This window comes from Desmodus rotundus, chromosome 3, assembly GCF_022682495.2.
Source record: "Desmodus rotundus isolate HL8 chromosome 3, HLdesRot8A.1, whole genome shotgun sequence".
NCBI lineage: Eukaryota > Metazoa > Chordata > Mammalia > Chiroptera > Phyllostomidae > Desmodus > Desmodus rotundus.
In genome coordinates this window covers 98303513-98331432 of record NC_071389.1, presented here as the reverse complement: position 1 = coordinate 98331432, position 27920 = coordinate 98303513, and the positions used below count along the sequence as shown (strand labels likewise).

The 27920-nt window shown below is 48.0% G+C and overlaps 1 protein-coding gene across 1 annotated transcript; it reads left to right on the top strand.

Annotated features, from left to right (window-relative positions):
- Nucleotides 1-1000: 1000 nt before the first annotated feature.
- SUSD3 (sushi domain containing 3) lies at nucleotides 1001-26321 on the top strand. The gene is made up of 5 exons (XM_045188061.1): nucleotides 1001-1073; nucleotides 17374-17562; nucleotides 19142-19289; nucleotides 20060-20088; nucleotides 26207-26321. Exons 2-5 carry the CDS (start codon nucleotides 17376-17378, stop codon nucleotides 26242-26244), a joined length of 402 nt encoding a protein of 133 aa, XP_045043996.1. The 5' UTR covers nucleotides 1001-1073; nucleotides 17374-17375; the 3' UTR covers nucleotides 26245-26321.
- The last annotated feature ends 1599 nt before the right edge of the window (nucleotides 26322-27920 follow it).

Sequence of the window (27920 nt, the reverse complement as noted above, 5' to 3'; positions counted from 1 at the left end):
TGGGCTCAGGGAACTCTGGGGTTCTGGGTCCCCAAGTGTGATCTGGGAGGGACTTAAAGGATCACTGTCAGCCCTGCAAATTCACTTGGCTTTCAGAAGTGATAGATGGGACAGTCATGCTTGGTTTCACATCAAGGAAATTGAAGAAAGTCATCAGGTATGGTCCACAGTCTGAAGTGGGAATGAGATATTATGGTGTGAAACCAACCCTGAGTCAGGAAAGGGAAGTATCCCTCACTTGTATTGAACCTCAGCTTCCACGGACTCTGCCAGCAGAGGGGGGAGTGCTGCCTGCTGGAACACTGCTCTGTGGTCCCAGGAGAATACTAACCTCTCCTCATAGGCCAGGCCCTCCAGAGCCAGTCCTGTCCATATGGCCACCTTCCCAGACCTCCTGTGCCAGCCACACTAGTCTGCCCTTCAAACTTTCACAAGTGTTCAGACCTCAGGGCTTTTGCATCTGCTGTTCTCTCTGCCAAGGAGTGTCTACCTCAGCTGTGCCGGTTAGGTGACCCCAGCTTAGGTGTCTGTGGTCTGAGACACCCTCAGTGGTGTCCTGGGCAGGGTTCTGCACCTAGGCCGAGTGGGGCTAGAGGACAAGGCAAGTTTCCGTAGAGGCATCAGAGCAGGATTGGGGAAGCAGAGAGAGGGCGGGTCCGTGGGTGTGTACACATGTGGGCCCTGTGCTAGATCTGGAGGGTCTGAATCCTGACCCAACCACCCTGGAGGTCCACCTGACACCTGGCCTGGGGATACCCAGCCAGTTGTAGAGGCGGGGGCAGAGGTCATCACCTGCACAAACCCTGGAGTGAGACTTCCTGCACCCCAGGTTCTGTCCCCTAGGGCTTTTGGGCTCCCGCGGGGCTGCCCTAGCCACTAGGCTCAAGGGGTGCAGTGGGCGGGGCTCTGGAAGGGCGTGCCCGGATGCCCCACCCCACCGGCAGCGGTAAGGACAATCTGGTGGACCGCCGCGGGGCGCTCAGGGATGAGTATGGTGGCCTCGACCCTACGCGGCAGGCAGAGGCCTGGAGACCACTCAGAGGACTCCACATCCGCCCCCGGGAACAGTACAGGTGCAGGCAGGACCGCGGGACGCGAATCGGGCTCTGTGTCCTTTCGCCAGAGGAGGGGTACAGCACAGCGGAGGAGGCTGGGGTTGGCGCATAGCCTGCTAGACACCTCACAGCGGGAGATGGGGAAAGTGGGATGGGGCGGCGGGGTGCACTGACTAGGGGGGTGCACTGCTGGGAGGTAGGGAACGTGTGACTGGGCTGGCGGGGCGGCGCATAGCCCGGGCAGGGAAACGTACAGTTGGGGACCGGGATGGCGCGGGGCGGGGGCGGGGTGGGGGTGGGGCGGCTCACAGCACCAGATCGGCCGGAGGGCAAACCTCCCCTACCTTCTCCGTCCAGCGGACAGAAGGCAGGTAATGAGCAGCCTGAAACCACCGGGAGGCAACATCCTCCTGCCCGCCCAGGTGTGAGCCCTTACCCTGTGCTGGTCGCTGGCTCTGCCGGCGCCTACGCCTCCACTCCGGAGGAAGTCGGTGGAGGTGGGGAAATCGGAACTGGCATCGCATTGAGGGAAGGTGCTCTAGTTCCTCGGCTAGCTCCCCAGCCCCATTTCACTGGTGGGGAAACTAAGCCTGGCAAGGGGAGCGACCGCCAGCGGTCCCACGGACGCGGGGCGTGTGTTGAGGCTCCGGGGTCTCCAGAAAGAGGGGCAGGCCAGGCTATTTTTACTTTGTGTTTGATTTAAAGAATGATCTGAAGAGAGTTCACCTTCGTGCCCTGGTTCTGATGTAGGAAACATATGAAGTACCAGGTTACACTGCTGGTTTTGTTCCATGAATGCACCTAAAATATAACGTTTTTAGAAACAGAATCAAACCTGGACCTGTGCCCTAGATGTCCTGGAGGCTCACTTTAGTGGACACTTAAGCACGAGGGTCTCAGGGCACTTGTGTCTGAGTCCAGGTGCAGGATTGGGCTCTCTGCACAGGTAGAAGTTGGCTCAGATCTCACCCCCAGGGCTGCAGCCAGTCCTGCATACAACAGTGACACCTGCCAGCAAGGAGGCACTGTGGGGTCAGCTCCCTCTCAAATAGGGCAACTGAGACCCAGGGAATTACGTCACTGAGTGGGAGCTAAGATCTGCCCCAGCCTGGTGTGGTGGGCTTATTTTGTTTGACTGTTTGACACCCTAGGGCAGCTTGATGCCCACACCTGAACTGAGTGGTTTGCCCCATGTGTGAGAAAGACAGTGTGTATGCTTCAATGCTGGGGAGGTGAGTATGGACCAGAGGTGGAGAGACTTGCCCAAGGTCAGCCAAGGACAGGGGAAGGGGCCTTCACATGTTTGCATACAAAAGGCTGTTTGAAGAGGACTGGGGGCGGGGTGGATGGAGAGGGTCTCAGTCCCTGCCCTCTGGCCTGCCAACCTTGCCCCAGCCCTGCCGACCTGTTGCAGCTCAGCCTCTTGCCAGACAAGAGAGAGACCTGGGGTCCAACCCATGAGCCCTTCCCTGAAACTTGAGATTGGAACTACCCCCACCCTCACTTTTTCCTGAGGTGCATCTCTGCTTCTTTGTTTCAGTCTCCAGATGTGTTAAATGGTGGGCACTGTCTCCCTGCCCTCAGGCCTTTGGACAAGCCAGATAGAGCCATCACATTGGCTATGGTTGCTGTGCTCTAGGGTAACACCATCCTTAGGAATCCACCACTCCCCTACCCTGTGGCCCCAGTCTCTTGGGCTGTGAAACGTGCATCCACCTCTCCCTGTGGATTGTGAAGGGATGGAATCTTTTGGAGACAGTTTGGCACTGTCTGAAACACAGCCATGGGCTGTGTGTTTTTCCTACAATCTGTGAAATGGGTGCATTACTCTGCTTGTCCTGAAAGTCCAGCCAGATGGATGTGGTGTCCTGGGGTCTGTGCCTTTCCCTCATCTCCCATACAAGGCTCGGAGGGGAGGCTGGCTCAGAGCAGGGTGGTAAATGTTTGTTGAATGGCTGACTGGGAGGATCTTGGTGCCCAGCTCATTGTAGAGACCACCCTGCCACTGCCCTCAGGTGCCTGGCCCTACTCTCAGGGCAGCTCCAGCATTCCCTGATATGGGAAATTGTCCAGGAACATGGCCTAGTGGGAGGAGGAATGCAGGGTTCCAGTGGCCAGGGATGACCCCTACACACCTGGTACCCTGGAAGGACCGTGGAGGAAGGGCCTGGAAAGGGAGCAGCAGGAGGACTGCCTCATGGTGAGGGCACGCTCTGGTAATCCTCTTGGCTTTACTCCCACAACCCTGCCACACAGCTGGCCTGGGACCATATCACAGAGGAGACATTGAGGCCCAGAGGGAGCAGTGGGAATCCAGATGAATTGCGTGTGCCCCCAAGACTGGCTCTGGCCTCCTATCAGGGTACAGGCAGACCTGCTGGAGGAAGGCAGCTGCTGGAGCCTCAGTGCTGTCCCCTGAGAAATTTGGGGGCACACTCTTCCTGGCTTGGAATTAGCCTGGTTCCATTCCTGGGAGATCTTGGACTTTGGCTGTGGCCAAAGTCCAGGCCTGTAGTGGCCCTCAACCCTATGCCCCTCCTCCATGGGTGGAGGAGACAGGCTCAGAGAGGGCAAATGTCTTGCCTAAGAACACACAACCAGGGCTGTGGGCCTCCTGCATGTGGCTATCCCCACTACAAGGGTCTTGTCATACTTTCAAACTGCCTAAGAAATTCCTCCTGACGATTCTCCTTTCCATTTGGGGAAACTTAGATTCAGAGGGAGGAAGTGACTTGCTGGTTTCACAGGGACCAGGCTAGGCACCAAGCCCTGGGTGAGTTGGCCAGTGGCCTGCCTCTCCCCCGCCAGGGCCAGTATAAAATATAACTTATTTACCTTGTCCGCAGATGGTGAGGTCAAGGTTTGGGGACTTTGTGGGCTCCAGGAGGGAGGATGAGAGGAGAAGGCCTGTGGCCCTGGTTTCCAGATAAAAGATTAACAGGCAAGACTTGTTCTCACCCCCACTGGCCAGGCTGGCTGGGGAAGGCTGGGTCTGGGAACAAGAGGGTTCCCAGAATGGAGGGAGAGAGCTAGGGAGCGAGATGGGGCATTGGGTACACCAGGGCTGCCCTGATGGACAGGTCTGCCCTCTACACTGTTCAGTGAGTGCCCTCTTGTTTACATCAAATACATTTCCTTTTTTTTTTCTGCTTCCTCTCAGTTAAGATTTATTTTAACATAGTAAAAAAGACAGGTCATCAAGGGTGCCGAGGAAAAGTACAACTAAGGGTGTCCTGCTGCATGAAGCTGCAGGTGGGTGGACTGGCTCCAGGCAGGGTGAGGCTGGGGGTTAGGGGAGCTAGGAGGGGTGTTCTGGGGCATCTGGGTATCTATGAAGGTTTTCCAGCAGGGGAGGGAGGAGGTGGGATTTGCTTCTTAGGCACCAAGTGTGGGGAGGAGCTGTTGGGGGCCAGCGAGGAATGTCTGGGGATCCAGGGATCCCCAGGCTGAGGAGGGGCAGTGAGGGTTATTAGGGGTTCAGTGAGGGGTGGGCTGTGGTCCTCAGGCTGGGGGGTTGGGCAATAAGGGGAGTGGGACTCCAGGCTGGTGAGATGTGTCCTGAGGTCTCTAGGGAGCTGTAATAGACATGACTGAAGCCACTATAGGCCCCAGCACCTCCTTGCCCATCTTGGCTTGGATCATGAGTCCTGTAGAAAGATCTGGTGGGGGTGCTATCAGGGTACATCCAAGACTTTAGGCAGGTCTGTGGGCATGAATTTCTTATCTGGAAAATGGGGTCAGCCCTGGGGAGTTCTTGCTGGCCTTCTAGGCCCAGTAGGGCATGCAGGAAATCCCATCAGGGCCAGAGGAGTTGGGAGCAGGTAGAAGTCTCCTGGGTTCTGTGGCCTTAAGCCCCCTCCTGGGGAGCATCCCTGAGCTCCTGGCACTGCTTTAAAGTCTCTACAGGGTTGTTCCCCACTCCTGTGACTCTCAGGGAGCAGGTCAGCCCATTTTGCAGTTGGGGAAATTGAGTCTGAGTAAGGTGATGGTCAGGTCCAGTACTTGCGGCCAGGAGGTGGTTGAGCCAGGGTTAGACCTTGTGTGATGGAGGCTGGAGGCTAGGGGGCGGTCTGAGCAGACCTGCCATAATGGGGTATAGTTCTGCCCTCTCAGGTGGGAGAAGGCTCCAGTATGTAACACTCACTACAGGGTGGCCCTGAGCAAGGGCTCCTCTCTCCCTCCACCCTTCCTTACAAGGACCATTTCCTCATACTTTCCATTTTCCTTTTTCTGGAAAGACCAGTTCGAACAACACACTTTTCATACTTCTATCAGAGCAGGGGCTCCCTACCTCTGTTGGAAGCGCAGAAAAGGGGAGAGGGGGTGGGGCCACATTGGAAGCACCCCTTCCCCAGCACTTCTGAGAGATTCCATCCCCAGCTCCCAAAGGGGCATAATCTTGAGGTGCCCTCCAAGAAGCAGGACAGGCTCGAGGCATCTTAGGGAGGGTTAGTTCTGTCATTTCCAATTCGTGACCTCCATGGGTGGTGAAACCACCTGCAGCACCGTCTCAGTGCAGCACAGGATGTGGCTGTTGACAGCCAGTCCTGGCCCCACTGCCTCACACACTCCAGGCACTCCTTCTAAGATGACAGTAATGTTTCCTCACTGGGATGGGGCTGCACATCATCTTGGTGAGCCCCTATCCTGCCTTGCCCTGGCCAGGAGCAGGACAGCCACCACCTGGGACCTGGTGGGTGTAGACATACTAGCTAGTCCGTGGCTGGGCTTTCTCCAACATTTTTGTAATCACATCCCCCCTCCCCCAGCTCAATCCTACCTTTAACATGTCATTAGGCCTGTTTCACCACATCTCTTACCATCTCTTTGTTCATCCCTCAAGACTTCTTACTTTTTTGATGAAGTGCTAATTGTATCATCCCTTCTTCCTTAAGTTCACCAAGCTCTAGGGTGGGTCCTGGGCAGAGAGCCACAAGCGCCCCCAGAACTTTCACCCTTGCTGACCACTTCCCCCATGGGGCCTCCCCTCCCTGAGGGCCACACAGGATTGCGAAGAAAGAAAGAACGTCCTTACAGCAAAAAAAAAAAAAAAAGAAAAAAGAAAAACCTTCAACAAAACAAAAAGACAACCCACTGAATGAGAAAATATATTTGCAAATGATACATTTGATAAGGGGTTGATATCCAAAATATGTCATACAACTCAATAACAAAAAAATTAATCTGGTTGAAAAATGGGCAGAGGAACTAATAGATACTTCTCCAAAGAGGACACACAGATGGCCAATGAACAGATGAAAAGATGTTTAACATCACTAATCATCAGAGAAATGCAAGTGAAGACACAATGGGATATCATCTCATACCAGTCAGAATGGCTATCAGCAATAAATCAATAAACAAGTGCAAGTGAGGATGTGGAGAAAAAGGAACTTTCATGCATTGTTGGTGGGATGGTAAATTTGTGGAGCCACTATGGAAAACAGTATGGATATTCCTCAAAAAACTAAAGATTGATAAAGCATATGACCCAGCAATTCCATTCTGGGTGTTTATCCAACTGAAAACACTAGTTTGAAAAGATACATTCACCCCTATGTTCATTGCAGCATAATTTACAATAGCCAAGATATGGAAGCAAACCTAGATATCCACTGATAGATGAGTGGATAAAGAAGAGGTGGAACATATATACAATGGAGTATTTCATAGCAATAAAAATTGACATCTTGCCATTTGCAATGACATGGATGGATCTAGAGGGTATTATGCTAAGTGAAATAAGTCAGAGAGAGGCAAATAGCATATGACTTCACTTATATATCGAATCTAACAAAACAACAACAGACTCATAGAAACAGACCAAAGGGATGGTTACCAGAAGGGAGGGAGTAGGAGGATGGATGAAAAAGGGAAGGGGAATATAGTCCATAACATTGTGGTAAGTTTGCACAGTGACAGATAATTACTGGAATTAGTGGAATGATCCCATGTAGGGTATAAAAATGTCAAATTGCTATGTTGCATATCTGAAACTAATAAGACCAATATAAAATTGTATAAAAAATGTACACTAAAAAAAAAGATACTTAGCTAAGGAAAAACGGAGAAGTCACAGCTCTAAATTGAGGACTGGGAAGTGTTGTCTTCCTGGCAATCCTGGGGAAGGATCCACGTGGCCAGCCTGTGGCTTCCCTGCTTTGTCTACCCCGTTCCAAGCCCATGTCCACCACTCTAGCCAGAAGGACAACACATGTCCAAGTCCACAGATCCTGGAAAAGAAAGCAGGTTCTTCTTGGGGTAGTACTAATCGTAGCTCTCATCTATTAGATCATCAATCCATATATTCATTCATGCATGCATTCACTCACTCCTGCTTTGGCCCCTGTGGAGACATGGTGGTTAATTAAGAGCCCAGACAATGGGCTAAGATTTGGCATCCCACTGCACCACAGAGTGCTGGGTGACCCTCAGGCCAGTGAGGGTGAGGTCAGGTTCCTGGAAATGTCCAGATGGGGGCACAGGAGTCCTCCTCAGCCTGCCTGCCTGGGGCTCCCAGCTCAGCCTGCCCCTACCTCTGTTGGGTAAGATAGCCTCTCAGGCCCTCCCTGCCCTCCACCCCAGGGGCATGTACTCCTCCCTCAGACCCTCACCAATCTGGTGAGCTGTTTGTGTTTTTAATCCTGAACAAGCTAAGAGGCTAAAACAGTACTTTAGGTTTCAAATTTGCATTTCCTTGCCACATATATTTTCCCCGAATTTTTCTAACAGCTTTATGGAGGTATAAATCACATGTCATATGATTCACCCATTTAAACTTTTCATTAAATGTGTACAGCAGCTCAATGGCTTTTAGTACACTAACTGGTATGTTAACCATCACCACCATCAACTTTAAGATATTGTCATCACCGCAGAAAGAAGATTCACACCCCTTAGCATAGTTACTCCCCATTCCCCCACCCCTCAGTGACTACTAATCTACTTTCTGTCTCTGTGGATTTGCCTTTTCTGGACATTTTATATAAATGGGATGATACAGTATGTGGTCTTTTGTGACTGGCTTCATGCACTGAGCATAATGTTTTGAAGGTCTCTCCACGTAGTGTGTGTCAGGGCTTCATGTTTTTATATTGCCAAATAACATTCCATTGTATGGTTGAGCCATATTTTATTTATCCATTTGTCAGTAGATGGAAATTTGAGTTATTTCTACTTCTTGGCTGCTGTGAATAATGCAGTTGTGAACATTTGTATACAAGTTTATGTGTGGACGTGTGTTTTCATTTCTTTTGCCTATATTTCTAGGAAGGGCAGTGCTGTCTTCTGTGGTAATGCTCCATGTAACTGTTGGAGAAACTGTCCAAGCAGCTGCCTGAGTTTACATTCCACCCCCTGCAGCATGTGACAGCTCAGTTGCTGCACACTCTTGGTACACCTGCTTTTTTTGTGTACAACCAGCTTGGTGGAGGTGGAAGAGGCCTCCCTGTGGATTTGGTTTGTATTTCTTTGAAGCTGATGATGTTGAACATCTTTTTATGTGTGTAGAGATGGCCATCATTAAACCTTTGAGAAATGTCTAGTTAGCAACTTTGGCCATTTTTAAATTGGGTTGTTTGCTGGATATGAAGTCAATACTCAGAAACCAAAGGCATTCCTGTATACCAACAATGAAACTGCAGGAACAGAAATCAGGAAAAAAAAATCCCATTTGACATAGCAACAAGAAAAATAAAGTACCTAGGAATCAACCTAACCAAGGAGGTAAAAGACCTGTACTCAGAAAACTACACAACACTGAAGAAAGAAATTAAGGAAGACACAAACAAATGGAAGCATGTACCATGCTCATGGATTGGAAGAATCAACATCATCAAAATGGCCATACTACCCAAAGCGATTTATAGATTCAATGCAATCCCTATTAGAGTACCAATGACATATTTGACAGATATAGAACAAACATTTCAGAAATTCATATGGAACCATAAGCGACCCTGAATAGTTGCAGCAATTTTGGGAAAGAAGAACAAAGCAGGAGGGATCACAATACCTGATATCAAACTGTATTACAAGGCCACTGTAATCAAAACAGCCTGGTACTGGCATAAAAACAGGCACATAGACCAATGGAACGGAACAGAGAGCCCAGAAATAAACTCAAGTCTTTACAGTCAATTAATATTTGACAAAGGAGGCAAGAGCATGAAATGGAGCCAAAACAGCCTCTTCAACAGATGGTGTTGGGAGATCTGGACAGCTACATGCAAAAAGATGAAACTCGATCAACAACTTACACCATACACAAAAATAAACTCAAGATGGATAAAAGACTTAAATATAAATCATAACACCATAAAAGTCCTAGAGGAAAACATTGGCAGGAAACTCTCAGACATTCCACGCAGCAACATCCTCACAGACATGTCCCCTAAAGCAAGGGACATAAAGGAAAGAATAAACAAATGGCACCTCCTCAAAATAAAAAGCTTTTGCATGGCTAAAGAAAACAGCACCAAATTACAAAGAGAACCAACAGTATGGGAAAACATATTTGCCAATGATACCTGAGACAAGGGCCTGATCTCCAAAATATATAAAGAACTCACACGACTCCACTCCAGGAAGCCAAACAACCCAATCAAAAAATGGGCAAAGGACTTGAACAGACACTTCTCCAAGGAAGACATACAGAGGGCCCAGAGACATATGAAAAGATGCTCAGCATCACTAGCCATCAGAGAGATGCAAATTAAAACCACAGTGAGGTACCATCTCACACCAGTCAGAGTGGCCAACATAAACAAATCCACAAACAAGTGTTGGAGAGGATGCGGAGAAAAGGGAACCCTAGTGCACTGTTGGTGGGAATGCAGACTGGTGAAGCCACTGTGGAAAACAGTATGGAATTTCCTCAGAAAACTAAAAATGGAACTTCCCTTTGACCCAGCAATCCCACTGCTGGGATTATACCCTAAGAACCCTGAATTACCCATTCAAAAGAACCTGTGCACTCCAATGGTCATAGCAGCAAAATTTACATTAGTCAGGTACTGGAAGCAACCTAAGTGCCCATCAGCAAATGCATGGATCCAAAAACTATGGTATATTTTCACAATGGAATTCTACACAGCAGAGAGAAAGAAGGAGCTTATACTCTTTGCAACAGCATGAATGGAACTGGAGAGCATTATGCTAAGTGAAATAAGCCAGGCTGTGAGGGACGAATACCATATGATCTCACCTTTAACTGGAACATAATAAATAGAAGAAAAAAGGAAACAAAATATAACCAGAGACATTGAAGTTAAGAACAATCTAACAATGGTCAGTGGGGAGGGGACAGTGAGGAGAGGGGATTACAGGAACTACTATAAAGGACGCATGGACAAAATCAAGGGGGCGGGTGGAGGTGGGGGAGGGAGGTGGTTTCAGCTGGGGTGGGGTGGAGGGATGGGAAGAAAAGGCACACAAGCGTAATTGAATAACATGTAATTGAATAACAAAAAATTAAAATTAAAAAAAGTAAATTGGGTTGTTTGTGCTTTTAGAATTCAGTTGTAACAATTTATACATTCTAGATACAAGTCCCTTATGAGATACATGATTTGCAAGTATTTTGTCCCACTCTGTAAACCTTTTCACGTTTTAAAAAAATAATATTGTTTTTGTTTTGTTTTTTAAATTTTATTTATTGATTTTTAGAGCGAGAGGGACAGAGAGAAAAACATCATTTTGTTTTTCCACCTTTTTATGCATTCATTGGTTGATTCTTGCCTGTGCCCTGACCCGGGTTCGAACCCTCAATCTTGGTGTATTGGGAGGAAATGCTAACCAACTGAGATACGTGGCCACAGCCTCCTTTTCACTTTCTTGATCATGTCCTTTTAAGTACAAATGTTTTCAACCTTAATGAAGCCCAGTTTTTTTGTTGTTGTTGTTGTTATTGTTGTTTGGCTATTGATATCATATCTAAGAAACCATTGCCTAATCCAAGCCCTATGCTTTTTTCTAAAAGTTTAAAAATTTTAGCTTTTATATTTAGGTCTTTGATTCACTTTCAGTTAATTTCTGAATACAACATGAGGAGAGGTCCGACTTTATTCTTTTGATCGTGGGTATCATCCCAGCACAATTGTTGGAAACTGATTCTCAGCCCATTCAATTGTCTTGGCACGCTTGTCAAAGATTGAGTGACTAAAAGTGAAGTCTCTTCCATTGGCCTATATGTCTGTCTCTATGTCAGGACCACTGTGTTTTGATCTCCATAGCTTTGTGGTAAGTTTTGAAATAAGGAAATGTGAGTCCTCCAACTTTGTTCTTTTTCAGGATGGTTTTGTTTTGGCTTTTCTAGGTCTTTTGAATCTCCTTATGAATTTTAGGAGCAGTTGTCAGTTTCTGCAAAGGTGGCAGCTGGACTCTGCACTTCAGCAGAACCAGACTATTGCCCTCTTAACAATATTAAGTCTTCTGACCCATGAACATGTGGCATTTTCCCATTTATTTTGGTCTTCTTTAATTTCTATCAACAATATTTTGTAGTTTTCAAAGATTTTTTATATTTCTTTTGTTAATTTATATCTAAAAAATAAAAGTAATATATTTTTCTTGAGGGTCTTGTAAATGGAATTGTTTCCTTAATTTTGCTTTCAATTTGTTCCTTGCCATTGTATTGAAATACCATGGGTTTTCATGAGTTGATCTTATATCCTGCATCCTTTCTGGATTTATTTATTACTTCCCATAGATTTTTATAAAAGACTTTATTTATTTATATTTTAGAGAGAGGGGAAGGGAAGGAGAAAGAGAGGGAGAGAAACATCAATGTGTGTTTGCCCCTCACCTGTCCCCAACTGGGGACCTGGCCCACAACCCAGGCATGTGCCCTGACTGGGAATCGAACCAGCAACCCTTTGGTTTGCAGGCCTTCATTCACCCCACTGAGCTACACCAGCCAGGGCAGTTCCCATAGATTTTTAGCAGATTCCTGTGGATTTTTAGGACAGAAGACCATGTTGTCTAATATCGAAATTTTGTTTCTTTCTTGATAATTTGGGTACTGTTTATTTAATTTTCTTAACTAATTGTCCTGCATCCTGGTTTTGGGGCTATCTCCTTTTTTCTAGCTTAATTCTTATGTCTTGTAAATTTTGTCTTATTAATATATAAGTGCTATTTATATGGGAAGGACACATTCTGTTGCAAATTCCCACACATCTGTAGTAGGCTAGAGTATCTATCCTCCCTTGTTCTGCTGTTATTGTAGGAATCTTGAATGCTGCATCCACTTTCAGCTGTTCTTTCTCTATCTTGGGCATTGGGCATCTCAGCCACTTCTCTGAGCGTGGTTATTTCATGTTAAAATGGGGATAATAATGATTTCTTCTCTGCTGTCTTCTGGATGGTTCTGAGTGCCACACAAGGTCAGAAATGTAGGTACAGACTTGCATTGCTACAGTAGCAGTGATGCTGATGGAAGCACCTGGAGACGAAGGCACACTCGGACGTGCAGCTTCCGTGGCACCGTGGCCCAGCACAGTTCCACCCCTACCACCTTCCCAGTGGCCATTCTTGGTGTGTCAGTTTCCATTCCTCAGTTTCCCCATCTGTAAGGTAGAGATGGCCACCTTCCTCATAGGGCTGCAACCCAGCAAACACCCATTAAGCACCCAAAGTTGTTTATGCTTATCCAGAAGTGAGCCCTTTCCCCAACAACTGCACAAACCACAAGGGCCCTGCAGGCTCACACTCTGCCTGGTGAGGTCCCCCAGGTTCCTAGTGGGGCAGAGGTAGGGTAGACTAATGCAGCTTGGCCAAGCACAGCCAACCCTGGCCTTCCTTGTTACCACCCACAGTGAGGGTCTTGGGCAGCCTCAGCCTCCCTGATGGCAGAATACATGGCTGAAACTGAAGCCTGCCTCTGCTGCTACCGTGTTAGCACCCTCACCATAAGTGGGGCCAGGCTGCATGACCAGGCCTGGGGTAGCTTGGCCTCCCTGAGCCTTGGGGCTGGTTATGGGCCATTGTGTGAAGCACCATTGTGGGGTGTATGAGTGTACATATGTGGTCCTCCAGTGTGACAATCACTGCTCTGGGCAGTCCTGGGTGTGCTCTGTCCTGATGGTTATGTGAAACAGGGTGCTATGTTTTCCACAATGGAGCCCTCCATGGCTGCTTCCAGGTGGATGTGGAATTTGGGGGACATTCCAGCCCAATACAAATGTCTTGCTTATACATATATTTGGAAAGCAGTTTTGCTGGAGGTTGTTGGTAACTAACATCAAAGATAAAATAGGGGAAGCCATGGGACAAGTCAGCTGGCAGCACAAGAGCTTGGCTGAGTCATGGTGGGCCGAGTGGACGGCAGGACATCCATGGCATGCAGGGGGCAGTCTTAGCTGGAGCATCACAAGGAGGACAGGTAAAGTGTTGTTTCTGGACAGCATGGAATAATGGGGCCTTCAGCCTAGAGGAGCTGGCCTCTGTTCCCCTGCCCTCCCCACACATTGCTCCAGCCTTAGCCACTGTGCAGAGGATGTTGGGCACTGGGCCCCTGCAGGGCACCTCCAGGTCAGTGTGTTTGCTGGCACAGGCTGGACAACCAGCACATTGAATCTCTTTGTTCTCCAAGATGAACTTCTCTGCCTTCATGCACTAGTAGTACACATCAATGCTCAAAATAAGAACATTCTGGAAAAGCAGAAGGAAGAGCCTCTTGCACTTGGGCTGAGGAGGCATGAACATCTGTAGCAGCTTCATTCCACATACCCTAACAGGCAAAACAGCTTATATGCCCAGCAACAGGGAACAGGAAGAAACAGGGTACATGCAGCATGGCACCTCCCACGTTGTGCTGAGCAGGAGGAACTAGGCAGAAAGGGCACGTGCTGTGTATGTGTACTTATCTGTGTTTGTGTGTGTACACATGTCTGGGCGTGTGTGTTGAGAAGGTAGGCCAGAGCTACCTTGCTTAATTTTGAATCTTTGTCCTATAACATGAGCTGTGTGACCTCAGGAAATGACTTAACCACTCTGTGCCTCAGTTTGCTCATCTGTGAAGTGAGGAGAATGATGATTCTCCCTTGAAAGGTGCTGTGCAGCTCAATGAGTTAATGTACATAAAGCCGATGGAACAGCATCCAGCTCACAGTAAGTTCCACATAAGTGCCATCTGTTGTCATTGTTATTATTTTGTAAAACATGCTTGTGATTGCCACTTCATGCAGTAAGCACATTGCAAAAGTTTAGGATGCCCTTGCTGACATCACTAGGTTCATCACCAGGATGTACCTCAATTTGCTGCACCAAATCCCCACAGCTGGAAACGTTTCCACTTCTCACTCTTCAAAGGTGAACATCCTAGTATAGAAATCCCGGCAGCACATTAATAATTATTTCCTTTGGCTAAATCCTCAGATGCATATACAACGTAAGGATCTTAATACATTTACCAAACTCCATCCAGAAGGTTTGGATCTGGATCCATCAGCAGAGTTCCAGAGAAGTTGCTCCCAGGACCTTGCTAACTTTGTACTTGGCTTGTTTTTTTTCTTTTTGTCAAGTTGAGGAGTAAAAGATTTGCATTCATTTGAATTAGTGTTTCTTCAGTTATTGTGAGGGCAAGATTTTTTTCCATGTGTGTTGGCCATTTATCTCTTTTGTGAAATGCTTGCCCACATATCAGTCTGTTCTTTTTTATTTGGATATTCAGCTTTTATTGATGTATAAGATCTCTTTATAAACTAAGGGTATTGAACCTTTGTTCTGTATTCTCCAAATGTCTTTTCCAAATTTTTTCACCTGAATTTATGTTTGTTTTCAGTTATTAAGGAGGGACAAAAGTTTCTGCTTTTTACTTTTTATACAATCACATCTGTTGATCTCTTTCCCTCATTTTTACTTCTTGATTCCATGGTTGGAGCTATGCGTGTGTTAACAAATTCAAGGGTTTTGCTGCTTGGGGTGCTTGGCTCAGGTTGCTGTACTCAAGAACAATGTTACAGAACAAAAAAAAAAAGGGAGGTTCAACTGCCTGCCACCAAAAAAAGCCGAAATCATGAGGTAGGTGCTGATTCAAAAGGAAAAAGGTCTTATTTGGATGCTATGCCATCTTGGAGAATGGGTGACTCCCTGTTTCAAATCTCATTTCCTCTGCAAAACCCAGACAAAAATCTTTCATCCTCAGCAGGACCAGAACAAAAGGCAGTGCCCAGAATTCCAGCTTCATTTCAAAGTACCATCCTTTGGAGCCTGAGGCAGCTGCTAAGTGGTCATCCAGGTAGCTTAGCTTGTTCCCAGCTGCTATCTGGCTTCAGGCTCCCTCCTGGAGGCTGTGTGTGGAGCTGGCATGGCCATGACCATGTGGCTGTTGGGGCTAGAAGGTCACGTGCGTGTGGAAGGGAGAGCATGTGAACATACCAGTGAATGCTTCACCAGGTCAGAGAAAGAGAGACTCCCTCCTGGATACCATGGGCTACGTGACTGCTAACATCACATGGCCCATGGAGAGGGCAGGCCAGTGCACTGTCCAAGTGCAGGTCTGGAGCAGTGACTGGCGAGCAACAGCAGAGCTGGTCCCAGGCAGTGAGCGAAGAGCAAGAGCAGAGTAGACTCGAGCAATGAGTGACAAGCAAGAGCAGAGCTGCTTCAAGCAGTAGGCAACAAGGAAGAGAGAACAAGCATTTCTCTGTTCCCCTGGGGCAATATCTGTTTCTGGTGTGGGACCAGCCATGTGCTTTTTCAGAAAGACCAATTAACTTCTTAAACTTTACTGTGCTTTGGGTGGGTTCACCTCCCAACCAATCCCTTCTTTCCCTAGGCTAGACTGACAGGCCTCTTTAGTTCAGCACCACTTCCTGCTCTGACTTCTCTGGGATACTGCTTGCCTTACCCTGGTCCCACCCCCAATCTGATACCAGAAGAGCAAAGGCAAGGGCTTTTCTCCTTATCCATTCCTCTTTCTACCTTTCGTAGGCTGGGGCCCTATTTATTCATGCCTTTAGCCCCTAGTGCTGTAGTGCTGGGCCCCATTCATTCATCTTCCTAGGTTTTGGTGTGCCCAGTGTAAGAAACTCTCCCTACCATTGGTGGCAGAAAAATAGAGACAACTGTACTTGAACAACAATTAAAAAAAAAACCCAAACCTCCCCCTACCACCATCCCAGTTGGTGGGGGAGACTCCCCCTGACTCTGCCACGTCTGTGGCTTCCCTGCCTGGCATCCCTGACCTTGGGGCCTCAGGCCATGTGGCAATGGCTGTGGAGAGTCAGCTCTTTCCAGGCGAAAGCTCTGCTGTAGCCCAGCCCTAGCACGGAGGGTACAGGCTTGTCCACCTGTAACAACAAGACGTGGTTGTCTTGTTGCAAGGTAGTTTTTACTTGGAGCAAGTAAAGGAGACCAGATTCACTTCTAGACCTCTGTCTTCCCAAATGGAGGCTTAGCCATTGCATACATACACTACTTAGTTAGTTACATGTTGATTTTTTTCCTCTGCAACTGCCTACCCTTATCTGGTTGGGTTCCTGTCAAGGTCATTCTGTTTACAGCTAGTCTGCAAAATATTCTACATTTTAACATTTATAGCTAGAATAGCATTCAGTAAGAAACTCCCAGACCTTGAGATCCTTGTCCTAACACTTGGGTAATCATTGTATATTTGCATTTATTGTCTCCTGATGCATGATACTTTTTTACTTTTCTTTTTTCCTGTGTGCCAAGCTTTGCACATGCATTTTATTTTTTAATTTTTTCCTATGCCTATAAAATCGACCTTTTGATTTGTAGGTTTGTGTTACATTTCTTCTTTTTTAAGAACCCTCTGCTCAAAATTCTTTTGTTTGTTTTTTTATATCAGTTTGTCTCTTTAAAAAATATTCACCCATTCCCCAACTCTCCTCCCCTTTAGCCACCATCAGCTTCTCTGTATCTATAGGTCTGTTTTTGGTTTTTGTTTATTAATTTGTATTGTGTTTTAGATTCCACATGTAAGTGAAATAATATGGTATTTGTCTCTCTCTATCTGATTCATATCACTTAGCATAATCCCCTCCAGGTCCATCAGTGTTGTGGCAAGTGGCAAGATTTTATTGTTTTTATTGGTGAGTAATATTCTAGCATGTTTCTATCTTCAGCACTGTGGTCCTCAGAATATTGAGAGTTCACTTAATGTAGAGATTAGCTCTGCATTTGTTCCCAGGCCACTGGCTCTGTGGCAGCCACTCCTGGTTGGGGTGACTGCTTTAGCTCCAGAGCATCACACAGCCATTGGGGCAGTGATGCCTGTCGCACGTAGGGGCTCCTGCCAAGCCCTTACCCTCCAGGGTGGTGTCCTCATGCTGTCTCATCTCTCTCTCCCTAGGTATGTGCACCCAAGTGCAGCCACCCAAAAGGGGTACCCTGCAAGTTCTTCATGGTGATGGCACTTCAGTGGGGACTGTAATCGTATTCTACTGCCCCTCAGGCCACCAGATGGTGGGGTCCGGCCTCCTCACCTGTACCTGGAAGGGGAGCATCGCTGAGTGGTCTTCAGGGACCCCTGTGTGCAAGTGTGAGCCCTGCTCCCTGAAGATAATCCCAAATCAGCTGTTGCCCTGGGTGGGATGGGCCTGATGCTGTCACATGAACAGTGTGGTGTCCACAGAAAAGGTGCAGTGGGTGCCACGTCCCAGCTGGGCCTCTGTGTAAGGCCCTGCTCATGGTACTGGTGGCCCTTGGTGGCTCCACATCCACAGTGTGGATGTAAGTCCTAGCAGGTGCTCCAAATCCTAGGTCTGTCACCGAATTGGCCTGTCACTTCTAAGAGATTACTTATGCTGTCTGAGCTAGCACTTACCTGTGCTTTAAGCAGGCACATGGCAAACCTTAATAGGATATTTAATATGCCAAGAATTCTAGAACTGGGGACACTGAGGGCCAGGATGCATGAGGCCCAGGAACCCCAGTCTAGGGGAGGAGATGGTTTTTTATTTATTTGTTGTACACTGTGTTAAAGGATAATACCCAGCACAGAATTTTTCAAAGGGAGGCAATGTGTGTTATGCAATAAAAAAGGCTCAGTAATCAAAACAGTTTGGAAAAGGCCACATTAATAGGCTGCAGGACTTCTCAGTGCCTTTAAATGCTCATGTGCTGGGTGAATCTCTGACAAAGAGGGAATCTATTAGGATTAGATTCCTAGAGATACAAAACCCAACATAACAGGAGTTAGCCAAAATAACAGGGGCTATGGGAGCTTTCTCTTGCCCATAGCCCTCAGATTAAGCAGTCCTGGGCTCATATGGTACCCCACAGTGGGGACTCAGGCCCTTTCCATGTTGTGGCTATGTTGGGTGTGACTTCAACTCTGTGATCCAAGTAATGACAACTGTATTCCAGGCAGTAGCTATGGGTTTAGGGACAGGGCAAAGAAGGGTCTTAGAAGTTGTCTCACACCCCTTCCCCTTGTAAACCATTGGCTAGAACACGGTCATGTGACCACATGCAACTGCAAAGGAGGCTGGGAGATGTAGTCTTCAGTGTGAATGGCCAGTGTCCAGCTAGTGCCAGGGGCTGGGGGTGTGAACAGTGTCTGCTGCAGAGGAGAGTGGCTGGCATTTCTTAAATTAGGGTCCTGAGCCTTGTTTTTCCAGAATATCCTTTAGAACATAACAGAACTAGTTCTTAGCCCGTAACCTAGGTCACATGGTTGATATGTGGCAAAGGCTTTTGACTCCAAAGATGAGCATTTTTCTTGATTTTTGCCTTCTTGAGATGGGTCCCTGAAGGCCTTTGCCAGCTTGGGGCATTGTGAAAACAGATTGACCACTCTCTGCTGTCATCTGGCGTCGGTGGCCCAGGCTGCAGTATGTGTGAAAGTCAGAGGGTCCTCACTGAACTCTCTGTCAAAGCTTTTCCCAGTGTGCCACTGTTAACTCTTACATACCCTCCAAAACCCTACTCAAACACCCCTTTATTAGGAGGCAGTCTTCCCTGATAGCCCCACTCCTATGACAATGTACACAGACCTTAGCCTTAGCAGCCAACACTCCCCTGCCTCCCCTACAGAATGGGGCTCACTGAGGGTGGGCTGGGCAACCACTGCAGGGCCTGGGTGAGCCACACCTAGGAGCTGGTCTTGTCTCCCATAGCTGTGACAGTTCATGAGACCTTTGGCTTCAGGGTGGCTGTGATCGCCTCCATCATCAGCTGCTCCATCATCCTGCTCATGTCCATGGCCTTCCTTACCTGTTGCCTCCTAAAGTGTGTGAAGAGGACCAAGCAGCAGCACCTTGACAGGTACAGTGGCCCCAGCAACCTCACAGGAGGTGTGCCTATGACCTTGAGCCCTGACTACTCCCCAGAGCCAGGAGCTGGCCCGGCACTACCCAAGGGATGCCAGCACCCAAGGCCATTCCAGGCCTCCTAAGGGTGTCCAGGGGCAGGAGGAGTGGGGTCACCCTACCAAGAGCTGCCCTGACAGCCCACACTGGCTGCAGATGAGGTCAGTCATGGTCTCCCCACTGCTGTTGGGGCTTGGCATTCTGGTCATGGAGAGTCAGGGTCATGGAGGGCACATGGGCTGCAAGTATGGTGATTGTGTCATCCTGCAGTACAGTCTGCCTGCACACAGTGTGTGCTCTGTTGTGTTGGGTGTGCAGGGCTGGTGAGTTGCAGTTATCTACAGGCTGCAGGTGGAGTCTGGTCCATAGTCAGCTGCTTTTTCACTGTAAGTTGTCTTCTGGGGGAATATTTCTTAAATAGTGGTAAATGTTTATAACATAAAAGTTACCATTTTTTATTATGTTTAAGAATAGAATTTAAGGACATTAGTTCTATTCACAGTATTGTGTCACCATTGAGGCAGTCCATCTCTAGAACTTTCCACTGCCTGCCTTTGAAAGTAGAGTGTTCTGGCTCCTGATTGTTGGTGATTGCTCCCACCCTCCAGTGGCAGAGCTGAGGAGTGGCAACAGGGCCACCAAATTCTCACAGTGTGGTTTGCAGAGACTCAGGGGTGGAAGCCTGGACACTCATATACCTGAATATCCTCCTGCATCTTTCCGCAGAACTGCCCAGCTGTGGCTCCAGCTGAGAGGTGAAGATTTGGAGATGGTGCAGGCCACCTACCTGGGCCTCAAGGGCTTGAATAACAACAGCAGTGGCCACTTTGAGTCCAGGAGCCAGCCTGGCCAAGGGCATGACAACCACAGCTTTATTATGTGGGCACTCACCTAGGGGTGGGGGCAGGGAATGAGGGGATCCCTGGCTTGATCAAGACAGCACCAAAGACAAGGACCCTGGGGGTACTGGCTGCCCTGACACGCTGAGCAGGCTTACCTGGGCTTCAAATCCTGGCCCAAAGACAGGCTAGCACTCAGTCCTGACCTTGCACCTTAGCGCACACAACCACCACCCACCCCATGTCTTGATCTTCAGAATTCAAACCTGAGGAAAAGGTGAAGCTTCTGAACATGGTATTCTCTTCACCAGACTCACTCTGCCCTCCCATCTCCCATTCTCCCTTTCAACACAGAGTATTTTTTCTTATGCTCCCATTGCTGACTCAGGGAGTCTAATCCTGGCTGAATGTGGATTGTGATAGTGTACATATCTCTGTGTAGGCACCTGCTTTGACTGTGCACTCTCTTACTCAGGATCCCATGTGGCACTGGCAGCCAGATCTCTGGACTCCATAAACGGGGACAGGCTTTTTGTCTTGGTGGCCAGTGGTTCCCTGCAGAGGCCCTGTTCCAGACTGTCTGGCATTGGTATTCAGCTGTGTTTCTTTCTCAGGTGCTGTGGGTGCTGCTGGTGTAGGTCAGACTGGTCCCCATGGGCGTGTGCAGTGGGGTGTTTGGCAAAGGCAAGTCCATGTCAGGCGATAAAAAAGGGACTCTGCAAGGGATCACTCTGCTGCCCTCAAACCTTTGATTTGGGACTCAGCGTCCAGGGATGATCTTGCTGAAATCAGTTTTTCCCCTGGGGCTTACAAAATAGTGATTTTAATTCCGTTGTTATTCTGTCATTTTTCTTCTATAAGAAGTGAGGATGAATTCTGTTTTTTTCTAAACTTTTATTTTGTTGTTTTTTGAATTACTATGAACTCATGGGTACTCTTTTCTAAAGCTTTATTTTGGGGAAATTACACAAATGTACAAAAGCAGAGAATAATAGCGTAAAGAGTCTCCTGTCCCCACCTGCCATCCTCAGCAGTTTCTGCCCTTACATCATCTGGGCACAATTTCTGTGGGCTGCAACCCACCCCCTACTCATGCCCCTTTCATTCCTTTCTCCCACAAGACATTCCAGTCCATCTATTGTTTTCTCTGCCCATACCTGGGTGGCTGCCCCTCCACTGAGTTGGGTGGAGGGCAACATTCAGAAACTGGGCCTGCCTCACAGAGGCAGGTGGCCTGTCCCCACAGGAAACTTCCCAGGGAGGTGGGTACTTGTTCCAGCCTCGGTTTCCTCACTTGTACAGTGAGGATCTTGGCAGTGCTCACCCCCTGGCCCTGTTGAAGTGATTGGAGCAAAATTAGGGCTTAGTGAGTGCCAGCCACTGTTAATTCTGCTCTTATCCCTGCTGCACAGATGAGGAAAGAGACACAGGAGGTGGTGACCTGTTTGGGCTTGGTGTGGGCCTGTCTGGTCCCATGTCTGTCTGCCTGTGACACTCTGGGCATGCCCTGTGGGAGGAACTGGTCCCAACTCCCTCTCTTGAGCGTCAGACACTATACCTGCCTCACAGTGGTCATGGCAGGCATGCTGCTTCATAGCCTTTCCATGTGATGTAACAGGATGTCATGTTGCCCTGGTGGTCAGAGAGCCCTGGAATTTTGCTCCAGATACTCCAGTGTTTGTGAGACCCTCCCTGACTGTGCTCTGGTTTTGGTAAATGTTGGTGATTAGAGCTACTTTTCTTGACATTTTGAGGTGATCCTAGGAGCAGACTGTTTAGACCAAATAGTCTCAATATTTTTATTACCAAATTCTTTCTTCAGAGACCCTGCACAAGTGAGTGGAGACATTTTCACAGCTGTGCATCACTGAGTGTTAATGCTGTGTTTCTACTCACTGACTTAGGAGGCGTCACTCTCACAGGTAGTTTTCATCAGCATTTCATTTCATTTCTGTGATGAACAGTGAAGAAGAGCATTTTCTCCAGCCCTTTGCTTACCAGTTGCATTCTTGGTTTTAGTCATTTTGTGTTTGCTCTGCCGAATAGCTTGCTGGTATTTTTCTAATAAATTCTAGAAGCTCTGTGTACTGTGTGGAAATAAGCCTCATTCAAGAGTTGGCTGCAAGTACTTTCCTTTTTGTTTTAGTCATGTTACGGTGGTTTTGTTCATGCCTTTCCTTTTCTTACAGTCAGATTTCCTTCTAGGTAGCCCCTTCTTCGCATGCGAGGTGACAGACTCTCCCCAGTATACACCTATGTCAGATGGTCCTGTGTTTCAGTTGGGAAGCATGTCAGTGGAATGGGAGAAAGAGTTACTGCCTCTCCCAGTAACTGGAGTCCTGGACGAGGCTACGCAGCTGCCGCAGGGCCTTCATTAGCTGCAATGAGGCTTTGGATCTCCCAGGGGCCCACATACACCTGCTATTAAACCTGGGGAGCTTGCTCTCTCTCCCGCTGATGGCCAGCACAGAGCTGTGTAGGAAACTGTGTGGCCACCTTCTCTGAGGGCAACTTGGGGGCCACTCAGAGTCAGCTTTAGTCAGCAGCTAAAGGCAGGAAGTAGGAGGTGAGGCTGAGGGAGCACTGGGGTCAGAGCACCTCCTCTGAGCTCTCCTACACATCTCTCAGGCCCCAGCTCTGAGCCCAGCTCAATGGGGACCCAGGGAAGGTGGCTCCTGCCCAGGGCTGCACAGCTTGATGGAAGAGGCAAGGTCCCCCAGGCCCCTGGGGCCTCTGGCTCCCAGGCAGGGACACTCTGACTGTAGCCCAGGGGCCTCTGGATGTGCCATACTAGGCAAGGTATAGGTACCTCTATTCTCCCACCAAATGGTGATAAAATTGTCATCAGCAAGGCAAGGTTTGCCCCTTGACCTTGCTCTTATTACATAAATACTTCTCAGGACTCAAAAGATGCCCGATGCTGTTCTAAGCTCTTTCAGATATTCCCTGTTCTAACCTTAGGGGTAAACACTTAAAAAATAAAAACGTATTTGCCCTGGCTGGTGTGGCTCAGTGGATTGAGTGCCAGCCTTCAAACAAAACGGTCTCTGGTTCGGTTCCCAGTCGGGGCACATGCCTGGTTTGCAGGCCAGGTTTCCCAGTGTGGGGTGCATAGGAGGCAACCACACATTGACGTTTCTCTCCCTCTCTTTCTCCCTCCTTTCCCCTCTGTCCAAAAATAAATAAATAAAATCTTTAAAAAATATCTATTTTATTGATTACCCAATTACAGTTGTCCCATTTTCCCCCCTTCATTCCCCTCTGCCCTGCACCCCACCCCCTCACCAGCATTCCCTCCCCTTAGTTCATGTTTATGGGTCGTACATATAAGTTCTTTGGCTTCTCCATTTCCTATATTATTCTTACCCCCCTCCTGTCTATTTTGTACCAACATTTATGCTTCTTATTCCCTGTACTTTCCCCCCCCATTCTCTCCCCTCCCCCTCCTCACTAATACCCCTCCACATGATCTCTATTTCTGTGATTCTGTCCTGTTCTAGTTGTTTGCTTAGTTTGTTTTTGTTTTTGTTTTTAGGTTCAGTTGTTAATAGTTGTGAGCTTGTCATTTTACTGTTCATATTTTTGATGTTTTTCTTAGATAAATCCCTTTAACATTTCATATGATAAGGGTTTGGCAATGATGAACTCCTTTAATTTGAAGTTATCTGGGAAGCACTTTATCTGCCCTTCCATTCTAACTGATAGCTTTGCTGGATAGAGTCATCTTGGATGTGGGTCCTTGCCTTTCATGACTTGGAATACTTCTTTCCAGCCCCTTCTTGCCTTCAAGGTTTCTTTTGAGAAATCAGGTGATAGTCTTATGGGTACTCCTTTGTAAGAAACTGTCTCCTTTTTTCTTGCTGCTTTTAAGATTCTCTCCTTCTCTTTAATCTTGGCTAATGTAATTATGATGAGCCTTGGTGTGTTCTTCCTTGGGTCCAAGTTTTTGGGGACTTTGAACTTCTTGGACTGCCTGGAAGTCTATTTGCTTTGCCAGATTGGGGAAGTTTTCCTTCATTATTTTTTCAACTAAATTTTCCATTTCTTGCTCTTGCTCTTCTCCTTCTGGCACCCCTATGATGCGGATGTTGGAACATTTAAAGTTGTCCCAGAGGTCCCTAAGCCTCTCCTCATTGCTTTGAATTCTGTTCCTTCATTCTGTTCTGGTTGAATGTTTATTTCTTCCTTCTGGTCTAAACCATTGATTTGAGTCCCAGTTTCCTTCCCTTCACTGTTGGTTCCCTGTACATTTTCCTTTATTTCACTTTTCATAGCCTTCACTTTTTCCTCTATTTTGTGACCATACCCAACCATTTCTGTGAGCATCCTGCTTACCAGTGTTTTGAACTCTGCATCTGATAAGTTGGCTATCTCTTCATTGCTTAATTGTATTTTTTCTGGAACTTTGATCTCTTCTTTCATTTGGGCCATATGTTTTCTGTCTTGGCATGCCTGTTACATAGTAAGGGGCAGAGCCTTAGGTATTCGCCAGGGCGGAGCAACCCACATGTCACTATGTTGTGGCACTGTATGTGGGGGAGGGGTATGAGAGGGAACAATGGCACTTGTTCAGCTCTTGGCCAACTTTCAGTCACTTGCCCCACTACCCACAAGCAAACTGGGTCCTTCTGGTGCTGATTCCTGAATGGGTGGGTTTGTGTACGTTCTAGGACTCTGTGGGTCTCTCCAATGAACTCTGCTGTGAAGCAGGGAGTTTCTTCTGCTTCCTCAACCCCCACAGATTTTTTCGTTCAGAGGTTTTGAGGCTTTATTTCCTGTGCTGGAATGCTGGGTTGCATGGTCTGTCTCACTCCCCAGTTGTTCCTCTTGGTTCATTTGCATGCAAATGTAGGACCGCCCACTCTGCCAGCCACTCCCTTGCTTGCCACGGTCCTCCAGCCACCACCTTATCATGAGTCCTCTCCACCCCGGCTGCGATTTCCACCCCTCCTACCAGTCTGAATGATTGTTTCTTCTTTAAATCCTTGGTTGTCAGACTTCCATACTGTTCGATTTTCTGGCGGTTCTGGTTATTTTTTGTTTTTAAATGTGTTGTTGTTTTTCTTTTGGTTGTGCAAGGAGGCAAAGTGTATCTACCTATGCTTCCATCTTGGCCAGAAGTCCAGTAAGCACTTTTCTTATCCCATTTTAAGAAATTTGTCCAGAATCACACACAGCTATTAAGCATGATGCTGTGTTTGAATTCAGGCTGTCTGACTCCAAAGTCCACAGACTGCTCACTAAGCTGTTTCCTTGTCACCAATTCATTAATTGATTGATTCACTTAATAGTCAAACCAACAAATAACTTCGTAATTCCTACTACTTCCTATAGCTTTTCTGAGAATTAGGTGTGGGTGGGAACAGAGATCCAGGAAGGCTTCTTAGAGGAGGTAATGCCTGAAATGAACAGATTGGGAGAGCCTGAATTTCAGGGGAGAAGAGAGACAGCATCTGAAGGGGAGGGAGCAGCCCTGCAGAGGGTTTGAGGTGGAGCAGCATGGCTCCCCTCAGGGAGCAGACGCCAGTGTAGGGGGAAGGCAGGGTGAGCCAGGTGACAGAGTCAGGCCAAGGTCTGATCAGCCTGGAGAATGTCTTGGTTTGTGGTTTGAGGAGCAGGGGAGCCTCAGGGAACTGAAGATGTAGAAGGTGGGTGATCCAGCCCCCAGATCACCAGAAGATAGCCTGGCAGGAGCCAAAGTATCTCCTTGGTTGGTCCTTGAGTGTCCTGGCCCAGGGAGGCAGCCTGACCTCTGTGGTTTTCACACATTCTGAATAAGCTCCCTTCCTTGACACAGCCCTGGGAACTACCCCACTCCCAACCCTTGGAACAGCTATATGGAGGCAAGGTACCCAAGTCCTGTGCCTCTTGATGGCTCACTCCACTCAGACAGCTGAAGGGCCTGAGGCTTAGGGTGAGGCAGTGATGGAGGGACCTCCTCAGGCTTGGGGGCATGGGTGCCAGGCAGTGGAGCAGGGTTGGAGTTGAATGGGACCCTGGCTCTTCCCCCAGCTCATACCTCTTCTTCCTGCAGAGATCTTGGTGAAAGTACCAGAGAGATGGCTGGTATAGCCTGCAGCATGGACAAAGACCACTGGACCCCCAGCAGCCTCGCCTGCTCAGCCTGTGCCCAGGTGATGGTGCACACACTGAACCCAGGGAAGACCCTGCCTGCTACAGGTCCACCGTTGAAATGCCCAGACAGGCCATGGCCTATGTCCCAGGATGACCAAGGCCCAGGCCAGAGATGCCCTCTACACCAAGTGGACCAGGCCCACCTTTCAGCTGGCCACTTATACCTTAACATGTGTCCAAGTCAAGATTGGCCAGTGAAGTAAGCTTCTGGGTTTAGGAATTCCTCAGGACACCTTCCTGATTCTGAAGGCTGGGAGTGACCTGTCCTGGGGAGCTCAGCTGTAGCAGCTTTTATAGATAGGCTTCCTTGAAACCACCACTGAGGTTTACAGACGCAACTATAGTCCTGCTCCAGCCAGAGACCTTTAAAGAGACTGGGGACATTTTAAGTACCTCTGGTTTTGCATAGCAAAAAAGGAAGAGGACAGCCAAATTCTCAACATTATCAGCAATCACAGAGGTGAATCTTCCTCCACAGGGCCAGCTACTTATACACAGAAACCCAGCTGAGTGTTCTATCCATTAACTATGAAGTTGTGGTGAAGGCTGTGAAATATAGAATTCTAGTACTGAAAATTGCAAAGGTAAAAATCACTGGCTTAGTTTTTAGTCCCTGCATAACAAAACCTCAAGCATAGTGGTCTAAAACTACAGTCCCTTGTATTACCACTAGGACCTCTGGGCAGCCAGGGCTCAGGAGGGCCGGTCTCAAGGGAGCCCTTCCCATGGTGGCTGCAGTCAGCTGGTGGCTAGCTTTGGGTCATATGAAGGCTGGTAGGCTGGCTTATATGTGGGGGTTGCTGCTGGCTGTCAGAGACTTCACAGGGTGGTGGCACTTTGAATGGCCTGGGCCTCCTTGCACAGGGTAGCTGGTTTTCACAGTGAGATTCCCAAGTGCAAACCTTGCCTTTCAGGCCCCAGAAAGTTATACTGGGCCACTGTAGATCAACATGGGAGGCAGTTAGACCCCACTTTTGGGTGGAGGGAGTACCAGGTACGGGCCGGCACCTTTAGAGCCATCACAGTCCCCTAACCTGTCACTGTCAAAGCAGTTAGATAAAAAGATGCTACATTTTTTGCCCCCCAGCCCTATTCCCAAAGGGGAATAGTTGGTGGGAGCCCTCAGGCAGGGCTCAGTGCACACTCACCTGCTCTGAATGGCCCCAGCCTCTATATCTCTCTCACCAGCAGAGCCCACATCTGTCCCAAGCTAGTTAAAATCTGACCTCCAGCCTTCTACAATTTGCAGTGTGACCTGTCTGGACATTGCAGGTATTCACTAAGGTTTGTCTTCCTATTTTCTTCCCTATTTCCTGCCTGGATGTACACTGACTAGAGCTGACTTTCAGAATAGTCCCCAAGAGGCCACTGCCTGGAGGCCCCGCAGTCATTTTGGGGCTATCAGGAGGGGAGTCTGCCAAAGAGGAGCAGACAGTCCTGAAGGAGCCTGCACTACCCATGAGGCCACATTCATCATGTTTTCCATCACTTATAGACATGTTCTGATACAGGCTACACAGAGTAGTCTGTCTGTCCTGTGATACATTAGGAAGTCCCCAGTGCGGTTTGTTGGATGTTCCTATGTTTTCAGCTGTTACACTTGGTGCTGACAT